The sequence below is a fragment of the Etheostoma spectabile genome, chromosome 1 (assembly GCF_008692095.1).
Source record: "Etheostoma spectabile isolate EspeVRDwgs_2016 chromosome 1, UIUC_Espe_1.0, whole genome shotgun sequence".
NCBI classification, from domain to species: Eukaryota; Metazoa; Chordata; class Actinopteri; order Perciformes; family Percidae; genus Etheostoma; species Etheostoma spectabile.
The window spans coordinates 30,014,212-30,026,515 of NC_045733.1; the positions used below are offsets into that span (position 1 = coordinate 30,014,212).

Below are 12,304 nucleotides of genomic sequence, written 5' to 3' on the forward strand. Positions count from 1 at the left end.
CACTGGAGCTGGAGCTGAGCTGCATGGATCTCTACACAGTGAATGAGCTTTGTTCTTCAGAAAGTGAGGAGCTTTCTAACTGTGTCAATGTTGAAAATACTGAGCCTGAGTACCCAAGACACAGCTGGCTGACGGTCGGCGCTCGGGCCTCCAACAGCTGGTTGCAATGAGCTCACGGCTCTGGAGCCCTGGAGCGTCTTAAAAGGAAGGCCCCCAGGACAAATGTAGGAAACCATGAACTTAAAGTGAAAGAAGACAAAATTGGTTAAAAAAATAAATAAATAAGAGTGCAAACAGCTCTTTTTTTGTTTGTGATTTGTAGCCCAGGGCCTACTAAAGGGTTAATTTGTCCCTGAGCCCAGAATGAACAGCAGAGAAGTGGAGCTGATCCTAATCTGGATGTCTGACGGAGGCATGACTCAGCAGCTCCAGCTTTACACTTCACATCACATTCATGCATCTGGTTTACCATCATCGACGAGTGTACGTTCAACTCTACGAACAAAAGGGGCCGTTCAAGCTGAAACTTTGAAATGTGTGTCTACACAATGTGTTTTAACGTCAAATAAAACATGTCTACTCATGTTACCTGGTCAGTAGATGACATCCTGCGAGGTGAAATAACCAGACAACATGCTGTATCATCCTGACTGCAGTTTAAACCTGTAGAAAAGTTACAATTTGCAGCTTTAAAAAGACCAAAATCTGCCTCTGACATAAGAGGAAAAACTCAAAACACAACTTTGGTGCTTAATATCACACCAAACGTGATCAATAGGGATTAGTTTTTGTCACATTTTGATCCGTTAAAGTTATTTTTAATAATTACAGTAAATTTGTGTTAAAATTCAACCTGTACGACCTTAGCTCCCTCCAGTGGTGGATATCAACAAAGACACTGTGGCAGCAATTGGTTCTCAGCATTTCCTTAATCTTTTGTCTATAACTGAAAATGTGCCTTTAAAGAAGATTTCAGAGCAGATTTAAAGTTGGACAGCCGGTCGATCATTTTCATGTTTGTGCTCAAAATGTACAGGTTTAAATAAGGATTAAAAAAACTTTAATAATCTCCAAATTTTCTCAAAGATAATACTTTTCAAACTTGTAAAAAAAATGCTTCAGAGACACAGGAGACATTTTACCGGCTGTATTCATATCCTTTACTTAGGTAAAATAACTAATAACACATTATAAAAATACTGGTACTTAAGTAAAAATATATTCAGAGTATTAAAAGTATAAGAATGTGCGGGGGGGCCGTGGGTGGGGGGTTGCTCATTGTTTGTTACATGGTACTTTATGATTTAATTTAAATATCTTCTCCCACATTCTTCTCAGTGTTTTTGATTATTATAGTTTGTGTCCGTGTACATATGCATATATGTAAAAAAAAAGGTAAATTGTCACTGTCATCTTTCACTGGAAGTACGTATGCTATTGTATTTTTACAATAAAAATATTTTTGGAAAAGAAAAAGTATAAAACTGTCCGGTAACTGACTTAATACCATCAATAGATTATTATAACTCACGCATTAATGTTGAAGCAGGATTTTACTGTTGTAGTTGGTTCAGGTGAAGCTTTTCTTGAACTATTAACTAATGTTTATGTTCATTATGGATTAATCTGCTGATTATTTCCTTTTTAAACCGAACAAAAAGGTGTAAACTCTTACAAGGCTACGAGAACCTGGGGGTGTGTGTATGTTTTCCTTATTTCTAAAGGGAACCGTGCTGTGTTAAACTGACTAACTGACTCTCTGGGCACTGCCAAGGTGCTCTTGAGCAAGGCACCGAACCCCCAACCGCTCTGGGCGCCTTTCCATGGGCAGCCCCCCCCCCCACTCTGACATCTCTCCATTAGTGCATGTGTAGGTCCTGAGCATGTGTGTGTAATTCAGGCCTGTGTGTAATGTGTGTAATAACAACAGAGTGAAAAGTGTAGTTTCCCCTTGTGGGATTAATAAAGTATAATAATAAAAACCCAGCCGTTGATTCAATTTGCTCTCTGGAGCCCGGCTCTCCTGGAGCCGGGAGGCCGCTCTTCCGCATCGACTGCTCCGCGTCTGCGTACGATGAGACACGATGCTGCGTCTCGGTGAGGAGCATCAGAAAAAACAAAAGTTGTTAAAAGGTGTGACTCACTTCCTGTCCCATTCATGCTTTGGTGGAATCTTCCTCTTAGTCACAAACGTACAGACGGCGCTTGTTTGGCTCTTATTGACTCAAAGTCTAAAAGCGGAAACACACACACACACACACACACACAACACCACACACACACACACACACACACACACACACACACACACACCAACACACACACACACACACACACACACACACCACACCACACCACACACACACACACACACACACACACACACCACACACACACACACACACAACACACACACACACACACACAACCACACCACACACACACACACACACCACACAACCACACACACACACACACACACACACACAACACACACACACACACACACACACACCCCCCCCCCCTTTGTATGTGTGGGCAGTAATAATGTAGTGGGACTAAAGTAAGTACAAGTACCTCTAATTTGTATCTAAGTACAGAACATGAGTAAATTGTCTTAGTTACATTCCACCACTGAGTACTTCATCTGAGTACTACACCGGTACTTCTTGAGACAAGTAAACAAGATTTTGTGAATAAAATCTGTGGAATTCTCTTTTTAGATTATTTTTGGGGGTTTTCCACCTTTGATTTTTTTTGGACGGGACAGTTAGGTGAGAAAGGGGAGAGAGAGGAGGGAAGACACGCAGGCAATCGTCACAGATCGGATTTGAACCCTCGACCTCTGCGCCTGCTCTACCCCTGGGCCAACCCGGCCACAGAGTTCACCTGTCAGAGTGCAGTTTAGGGGGAAGTCCTGACCTTTAACCCCTCAGATTTCTTACATATTTTTGTATTTTATGTATTTTTTACATATTTATTGTTGGAAACTACAATTGCAAGGTTTGGGTGAGATTTTTTTTTGGTTCAATTTCAGGGCCTCAAAATAAATGTAGATTTTTAAAAGGTGCTACATAACGTGAAACAAAGACATTGAAGGAAAAACCATCTTAAATCTGCAGATCTCAGCCGGCTGAATTTAGGCGAAACATTTTTATTTTAAAAACTAAATAAAAACTTTTAAGGACATTTTTTTTTAAAAGCCCACTTGAACTCAGTTAACGTCTCACACACACACACACACACCACACACACACACACACACCACACACACACACACACACACACACGGAGGAGTTACATCTTTTCTTATGTATAACCGGGGCATGCCAAGTCACAGCATTCTGGTATGTCGCCACAAAATTACAGCAAGACACATTAAAAAACACTTGAATGTATTCACACACACCCACACACCCACACACCACACACAAACCAACAACACACCAACAACCACCACACCAAAACAACCCACCACACACCACACAAACACACACACACACACACACACACACACACACACACACACACACACACACGCATTCACCTTTCTTTTGTACATACCAGAATAATTCATAACTGCATATCAGCATTAAGAAGTACCAACAGAGTACAGAAACAACAGGCCGAGTTCACCACCGCGGGCGTCGTTCACACTGTTCGCCACAGCGTTTACTTCAGATTCAACTTTGCGTTTTAATATTCACGTTTAATTTTTGAGAGAACAGACATGAAACTGCTTTAATTAGCGACTGCAAAGGTTTACCGGCTAAAACACATTCAAGTTCATTTCAAACTTGGCTGCGAGGTTGTAAAAGAAATCCGAAGAGCTGTCGACCGCGTGTAGTAAACGAGACATCGGATTTGTGTCACCGGGTTTTAACAAGTTGAATTTTTCGGGTTTTGATTGAAGTTGGGAGATGATTTTCTCTATTGATACAGAGGATTTATTTGGGTTTATTTTACTATGTTGAAGTACACGAAAATTGAATGTCAAATATTGATAAAAAAGGCAACTACATGAACAAGGGACTCCTGCTGGTGGCCCAATGTGACTGAATCAAGGTGGAATCAAAGGATTTCATAATTGCAAAAAAGAAACAGCGGTGGAGTAGCAACTCCCGTGTTCTGCAAGGTAAAATCACGGTTTTTGGGGGTTTGAAGAGAGCAGAGAAAACGGCAGTACCCTGTAAAGGGCTGTCTGACTGCAATGTAAATCTGTGGAAATATTCTAAACATAGCATACGCTTCAACCGATATGGACTTTTTAAGTGTCTAAAATACATTTAGCTGCTGCCTGTGCCACAGCAGGACATAGCTTAGCCTCTGTGTCGGTGCTCCTGCCGGCTTCTCCAAACTGGGGGAGTGCCGACCGCCATCTAGTGAAGCTACCACACGGACTATGGAGAAGTAACTCAGACAACCACACTTCAATGATCTGAACTGTCCCTTTAACACATTTCACTGATCAGACCACAGAAAGCGCTATAAGTGCACACTCATCCATGTGTTACACTGAATCTCAAACAGAGGAAGGGATTTATGAAAATGTCGTGGTTTGATAATCAATTAATCAATTATTACGTCATCTTTTGGTTTGAAGGTTCCAGCTTCACAAATGTGAGGATTTGGCTGCATTTCCTTTGTCATACAGTTAGAAACTGAACAGCTTTTGATTTGGGACTGTTGGTTAAACACGCAAAAAGACATCACCTCAAGAATATTTTTCACCATTTCGTGACCTTTTATAGGCTAAATGATTGATCAAATTAATCAAGAAAAATGTAATCAGCATTTTATTATAAGTTGCAGCAGCCCTGTGTTTGTTAGATCGTCCCGGACAATGACTGAATTACACTTGCAGCTGCAGCGTGAACGAGACCCGACACAGCCGTTTCAGCCTGTAACATTTCAGTTTTTAAAGTTTATATAAAAGCATTTCCATTTGGGGTGAATGTCGAGTACAAAAAAGGCACTGCCATTTGTTATTCTAAAGATGACTTTCCCAGCCTTGTGCATGCAGTTTTAAAACATAAATTACACTTTTTTTTTCTTCTTCAATTTCCCACCCCCGTTTTCTTTTTTCAGCATTTTCTTAAACTTTTTTGTCTTTTTTGTGTTTTTTTATTATTAAACATACAATATTCTTTTGTCAAATATATACGCAAGCCTGCAGTCAATACAGGACATCGGCTCTTTGATAAAATAAAACTAAATGAAATAAAGGAGCACAGTCAAGCGGTAACACTTTGTTACAGAATGGATGCTGCTGAATTTAAAAAAAAAGAAAAAAAAAGAAACACAAAAGGAAAAGTCTTGGCATCCCATATCAACATAAACTGACTAAACTGTAGAATCTGACAAAAATAAAAGATACAAAACAGCATATATATCTCAATTTAAAGAACATCCTTTTTTTTTTTTTTTTGGAATATCAAGGCTTTATCTGTTAATACTGCAGTGTGCACGGCGTTAGAAGCACTCCTGGACACCCACAGAGCTGAGAGGCATTTAGACAAACTAAAAATAAAGCATTTGGTTTGAAGAGATGTGTAGTGATCCAGACCTCAGAGCCGTAACCCTCCGCCGCCCCCGTCACAGGCAGGCGACATCCATCTGCGTGGCACATGGACGTCTCTTTGACCCAGAGGTGCTGCAGGAAACCGGAGGCGATGTTTGGAACTCTAAATTCAAAACATGTAACTTTACTCTGTTATGGCACCTAGAAAAATCACATAAACTCAGGTTATTCAAACGCTGTCAGCCACAGACGAGGACTAGTGTTCATATGCAAAACTGAAACAAATCTCCTGAAGTTCTCCATCAACGCCTTTATACCTCAAACATCGCAAAGTGATATGAAAGTAAATAGAAAATACTGCAAACGTACTACAGTTTCAATAATCCCTTTGATAACATTACTAATTATGTCAACACGTGATGTTAAACATATTTAAAAAGGACAAGCCTGGTGATATTCTCCACTTTTCTTAATATAAACAAATCTCATGAAAAGACTGAATGTATCCACTGTGAATCAAAGCCCGATATCTCTTCTTCCTCTCCACCATAGAATCACACCAGTGTGACATGTTCCTTCATTGCATGAACATACACACTGTAGTTTATTTTGACTCAATCCCACACACACACACACACACATATTGTCCTGCTGCCACAAATATTCACTAGAGCACCGAGTGTGGATTAATCCGCTGCTGAAAATAGTCCCCAACAAAGTCACAATTTCTTCTTGTTAACTGAAAACTGTTCTTTTGATTTTGGTGTTGAGTGCCACAGACAGGAAGTCAAAGTATGGACTTAAATCTGATCTTTTTGTGGGATTTGTTGACAATAAGACAAACAGAGAACAAAGCCAGCCTTATCCTTTAAAGTAACATACATTAAAACCTACAGTATTCACCTCTCCCACCCGGGAGAACACCGTTAGGTGACAATATGCCCACAGCACCAAGCTCATACTCCAGATCAGAATGAACCAGTCTACTTCCTGGCCTGGCAAAGACTACAACGACACACCACTGTTTCGTTTGCCAACAGCTCGCCTGACGTGAACTTTGTAACTGAACATGGATCGATGCATCTGTGATGGACCTCGGCCGCTCTCAGGCAGCAAAGCTTCACATGAAAAAATCTCAACATGACACTGATAGATACAAACAAGATTATAGTCCAACAACAGCAACAACAAAAACAAATTAAAGCAAAACAGTCAAAGTCAACAATACCTATGTTAATATTTGAGATGTACGTATGGTCACCAGCCATAACATGTTAATACATATGGTACTTTAAATAATAATACACCTAAATGAGTAAAAGTATCACCTCTGCAAAGATTTTGAAAAAAAGAATAAATAATTGTATCTACTTTAAGTACTGATTCATATGGCAGTGACACTGAAACTGTCTACGATGAGACACGATGCTGCGTCTCGGTGAGGAGCATCGGAAAAAACAAAGTTGTTAAAAGGTGTGACATCACTTCCTGTCCCATTCATGCTTTGGTGAAATCTTCCTCTTAGTTCACAAACGTACAGACGGCGTCCGTTTGGCTCTTATTGACTTAAAGTATAAAAGCAGAAAACGCACAACACACTTGAAACACAAGACAACAATCTGAAGAGTGCGCAGTGTTGTCAATAACAACACACACACACACACACATATCTGTGGTGCGTGTGCGCACTGATCCAGATTGCAGTTTCAAGCCACCATCACTGGATCTGAAGCAACGTTCAACAAAACAAGATGGCAGTTTGGGCTCCGGACGTCACAATAAGTGTCTGCATGTTTTAGTCCCTTAGATATACACACACACACTGAATGCATCACTGCTGGCTATATATATTATTTTTTAAGCATACGATAGTGTTTTAAATTGACGTATTATGTTTCCACAAACTTGTAGGCAGCCAGTGGTTACTACTATAGTACGATGTTGAACACATTGAAAGTTGTTTGAGAAAGTGTTTTATCCCAGTCACATCATGCCTGCAACAAATTATTAGTGTGTGGTAATTTGTTTGCAGCATTACAGAACAAGACGGACCTACAGTCTGCAGCGATGTATGAACTTTCTCATGGAGTTGCCAAGACTACACAAGTTCATTTTAATACCATAACAGATTAAATGGAAACTTGTGTTTGTAAAAACATAAAATAAAATGAGTTTGTAGTATTGTAATGTGTGTTAAAACCGTAGTAAATGGGCTAAAACATGCACAAACACTGGTGTGGTCCTTAAACTGTGTGTGACATGAGAACAGAAAGTATGTTTTAACTCCCAACATCGACCGTCAAACACACAGAAATCATTTCAGATCAATGAGAGGCGCCGGGAGCGTTTTCATCTTTGCTGCGGGATTCAACATCGCCACCTGTCGGGGTTCTACCGCTCTACTTTTGTCCGTCCACTGAGACTGAAGCTCTGCAGTCGAGAGTGAGCGTCTATCTCATCTCCTCAATCTGCTCCGTTGGATCGGACTCCAAAGCACAAAACTGTTGCGTGAGCCTTGAACATTTGGATTTTAGTGTATCACATTATCATATCAAGTGCAGGATGCAGAGGAAGTACTATAGAATTGCAAAAAACTAATGAAAGAAAGCTAAACAATAATAATCAACAACCCTCGATGATGATAACCGTTCAGAGGGGAGTTTCCTAACCAGCTTATTCCGATATAAACCTACCGTATTCTTATAAAGTCTGGATTCCACACACAATAAACTGAGGATAAATATTAAGACACAGAATAACCATGAGTTTCAGAATCTAAAACAAGAAAATAAATTTCATATAGGCCTGTGCAGACAGAGCAGAAGAAGAAGACCATGTTACACGGGCAATCTTTGAGGGGATTGCTGCAGCACTGATATCTCCCAAAATAATGTTCGTAAATGATTTTTCAATGATCTGCCTGTGTCCATCGACTTCAGCGCCTGTCCCGTCATGACAGTGTTTGGCCAGCAGGTGGAGGTAAGCACTTATAAAGCCAATCTCTGGGAAAACTACCCTTCATGGATTGACAGTGTGTTATTTCTCCAATGTTGCAACACGAGTCGGAGCAGAAACCAGACCAACCTCCTGTTTTTTCTCTCCTGCCATCTTCTCCACAATCTTCCTCTGTGAAAAGATATTTAGTTGTAACATGCAGCTTAAGCACATCACCCTGCTTTAGGAAAAAAAATAACTAAACCCAGTATCTGAACATGAGACGGATCCCACTGACGATAATAATCTCCCATTTGTGTATAAAAAAAACCCTACATTTTCAATGTATCGCGCCTACAAAGGCTCTAAATTCAAAGAGCTCATACAGTACATGCTGTGGATAAACAATATGTAACTGACCGGTGCCAAACTCACTTCCTCCAGCACTCGACTCACAACATGATCAGACATGACATCATCTTCCTCTGTCACCTTCGGCCGATCAAAGGTCCTGCCTCTGATGTCTTTCTCCTTTAAACATCCACTTCCTTTTCCAGTATCACCTCGGCTTGATTCTTTCTTCTACTACTTTCTGTTTCCTTCTCCACGTCCTTCTCTTATCCCTCTTCACACATCTGCTCTACCTCCACCTCTTTCTCGCTCTCCTCTTGCTTGATAAACGTTCACGCCGACACGTCTTTGCGGTTGGCTGCTTAAATAAAGAATAAGCACGTTGGTTGTAAACTAGCGTGATGGCTACTCGTGGGACATTTAGCTGGTAGACAGCCAAGGCTTTACAGAATATTACACAATTCATACACGTTCCTGTACCCTTTGAAAGTAGCATCATTATGTAAACAATAAATACATACAAAACAATGAATGATTTCATTTTTTTGCCACCCAATACCGAGCAAGAGGACCTTCACTGTGCTCTACAAGCGGCTGCGCTGGACGCTCTGTCCTCACTGAAAACAGTCAAGGAAATCCAGAACTTCCTTCTGGCGTCCTTCTAGCTCTGCGTGTCTCATCTTGTTTTTGGGGTCTGAGGTACTGTTATGGATTAGAAGGATGCCACGAGCTGCGGTCGACGTGCAGGGACCAAAGGGTGTCGGAGAGGGAAAAAGGTCCTCAGTCTCAGTGGGCCCTGATCCACAGGCCAGCGTCTCCATTCTGCTGGGCAGCAGCACTGCTTCTGGCCTCCCCTGAAGGGGATGGGTGTGCGATTGTGTGTGTGTGTGCGTGTGCGTGTATGTGTGTGGGGGGGCTGTCCACATACTGTCCAGGCCGTCTTCAATGCGTTTCTCTCTCCTCACCCAGATGCAGGTGACTGTGAGCGTGCTGGCGGAGCAGGAAGTGTGTTTTTTCCGACCCGATGGACGGTGCCAATGTGATAGCTTGTGTTAGCCGTTAGGCGATCGGCTCTCTTTTGTTTCTTGGATCCCGCCCGATCCTTTGGTTGAGCTCTGCCATTGGCTACAGGGAGATGGGACAGGAGGGCTGGGGACCTCGAGGTGGCTTATCGTGAGAGAGCCTCGGGAACCTGCGCTGTCCTACTGCTCTCACTCAGGTCCTCATTTCATATCGTTGATGTGCGGTCAGCGCCGTCTAAAGGAGCAACAGCAGACAGAAAAAAGGTGTTTTAGAAATTAACTTCAGCAACATCGCCGGACGGCTTTATGGAAAGTGTTTTCACAGTGTGGACGGAGATTTAGGAGAGCTGACCAAGCTGCAACAGTTAGGAAACAGCCATGAGTCCTCACACTAACACTAACCCTCACGCCAGATGCATGCTGGGCCAGGCTGCAGCTTCCCTTTGACCCTGAATAGAAACAGGTGCAGTGATCTATTTCAGATCTCGTAGCAACTGTCCAATATTGTAACTAATAATTTTAACTCAGCACATTTAGCTTTTATGCCTCTGTATGCCTTCGGGACAGAATCTTCATTTTCCTTGTTTAACTTTTTAACTGCAATTCCCTGTCGAGTCTTTGTAAAGAAGGCCTGAAGCGTTTTCTGGCTTGGTGAACAGCGAGGGGCCAGAGCCCACAGTGTCATGGTGAGAGAACACCACATCTGTAACAACACTGATAGAGCCTTTCAGAGGAAAACAACAGTCTGACAGCTGTTGCCTCTGGTGTGGCTGAAGAGGAAAAAAAATATTAAGCAACACACTGGTGGACAATTTCATTCCATCACTGATACTGAAAGGACAGGTTAATGTCATATTAAGCTCTTGTTGAACAGCGCAGCAAAGGATACAGAATAAACTGTATTTAGGTGTAAACACCCTTTTCCTTGTACCAATGAAACTTTGTGTTTTGGGTCATTTCCTGTTGCTTGTTTGGATTCAGTTACCAAGTTATGTTTCTGAAACTCACCACAGCCGGCTGGATGTTTGGGTGCAAGAGACTAGAAAAAAGTTAAAACTGATTAAGAAGGAGTTTTTTCGGTTAAACACACTCTTTCGTTCTGCTGCCCAGTTCTATCCACCTAACACACACAAACACACACACACGCACGCACAAAGCAGCACTTGTCCACCGCTCTGCACTGAGCACTGAGGCCCTCTGTCTTCACCTCAGTCTAGTTTTGGCATGGGAGGAGTTGGCACTGACTTTAACCACACTAAACTTTACTGTACATGGGAATATTCTGCAAAAGTCAGGTTATCCACTGACTGGCTTGACTCAATTAAAAGTTATTTAAAAGTACATTTTATGTGTTTCAAGTCATTTTCATATTGTTTGCCATTCATTCCAGATGTCGATATAGAAAAACCTTCATCTTGTCTAGCGGACAATCTGATATCTGAGATTAGCACATCATTTTTGTAAGGCCAGTGTTCAAATTCAAAAGTTCAGGTGTAACTCTCACCAAAATGCAACCTGGGGTCTTTTTGTGAATGTATTCGAGTCACACTTTTGTTTAAAAGCATAATTACGACGGAAGCGCCACTTTTAAGATTTACCGTATTCTTGTGTTTCGGTCAAACGGCCTTTTGAACGGGAGTGCTAGGGGCACTTTTACACTATCCTCAAAATCCCTATTTTTAAAACTAATAAGGCTCGACACAACGTGAGACTTTGCTCGAAGTATCACCAGGGGCTCTACACATGACCTCCAGCATTGAGAACATTGTTTGAGTTTACTAAAAGAAAGGTTTCGAGCAACTCACTGTAGCTGTTGGTTCTTCTGGTCGCCGTCTAACTCGCGAGAATCTCTGTCAGATTTTAAACTTGGTCAAACTGGACCAACAAATATAACACATCTGAAAAACCCTCCAACAAAAGAAAAAATCCAGACTCTAAGCTGTTCCCAGATCAGTGTTAAGATCCAAGTGACGTAACCTGAGCATCACTCACTAACTGACTAACTGATATGACTTTGGGACACTGGTGTCTGCTTTTGGCTTTGAACACAACACAGAAGTTCTGTTCGAGTCAGATGCATCTGCTGGCCTTTACAGGAGGTAAACCTTACATGCTCTTGGACCACATTTAACCCCTGGAACAACTGTATTTATGTATTATGATGTAATAATTGGGATCAATTAAAAACTGTGCGTTACCTCCCAAGGCGTGCTCGGTCATACTCAGACACAGAGACTCAAGGCGGTTGTTGATGTCTGGCTCCGTCACTGGTAACTGTAGATCTGTACAGTGACAAACACAAAATTGAAGCAACATCAGTATCAGTGATTACATTATATTCACATTAAACAGATGACAACATAGGGAAAACTTGACTTGATCAAATTATTGACTTTAATCATAACACCACGCAGTTAGCTCCAGCACTGCTACATCAAAACGATGACTGCAGGGGGCTGTGACTGTGTGTGTGTGT

The 12,304-nt window shown here is 41.5% G+C and overlaps 1 protein-coding gene across 7 annotated transcripts in view; it reads right to left on the bottom strand.

The window, feature by feature from the left end:
- Positions 1 to 4,894: 4,894 nt before the first annotated feature.
- samd4a (sterile alpha motif domain containing 4A) overlaps positions 4,895 to 12,304 on the bottom strand; it is a 55,329-nt gene continuing 47,919 nt past the window's right edge. For 6 of the 7 annotated variants that reach the window (XM_032512113.1, XM_032512110.1, XM_032512101.1 and 3 more), the window contains 2 exons: positions 12,027 to 12,110; positions 4,910 to 10,063 (listed from right to left, as the gene is read on the bottom strand). In XM_032512113.1, coding sequence (XP_032368004.1) covers positions 10,035 to 10,063; positions 12,027 to 12,110 — 113 coding nt within the window. In that variant the 3' untranslated portion in view covers positions 4,910 to 10,034. Of the gene's footprint in view, positions 10,064 to 12,026; positions 12,111 to 12,304 lie in introns of all 7 variants that reach the window. The other variant, XR_004331440.1, reaches the window with a different exon arrangement.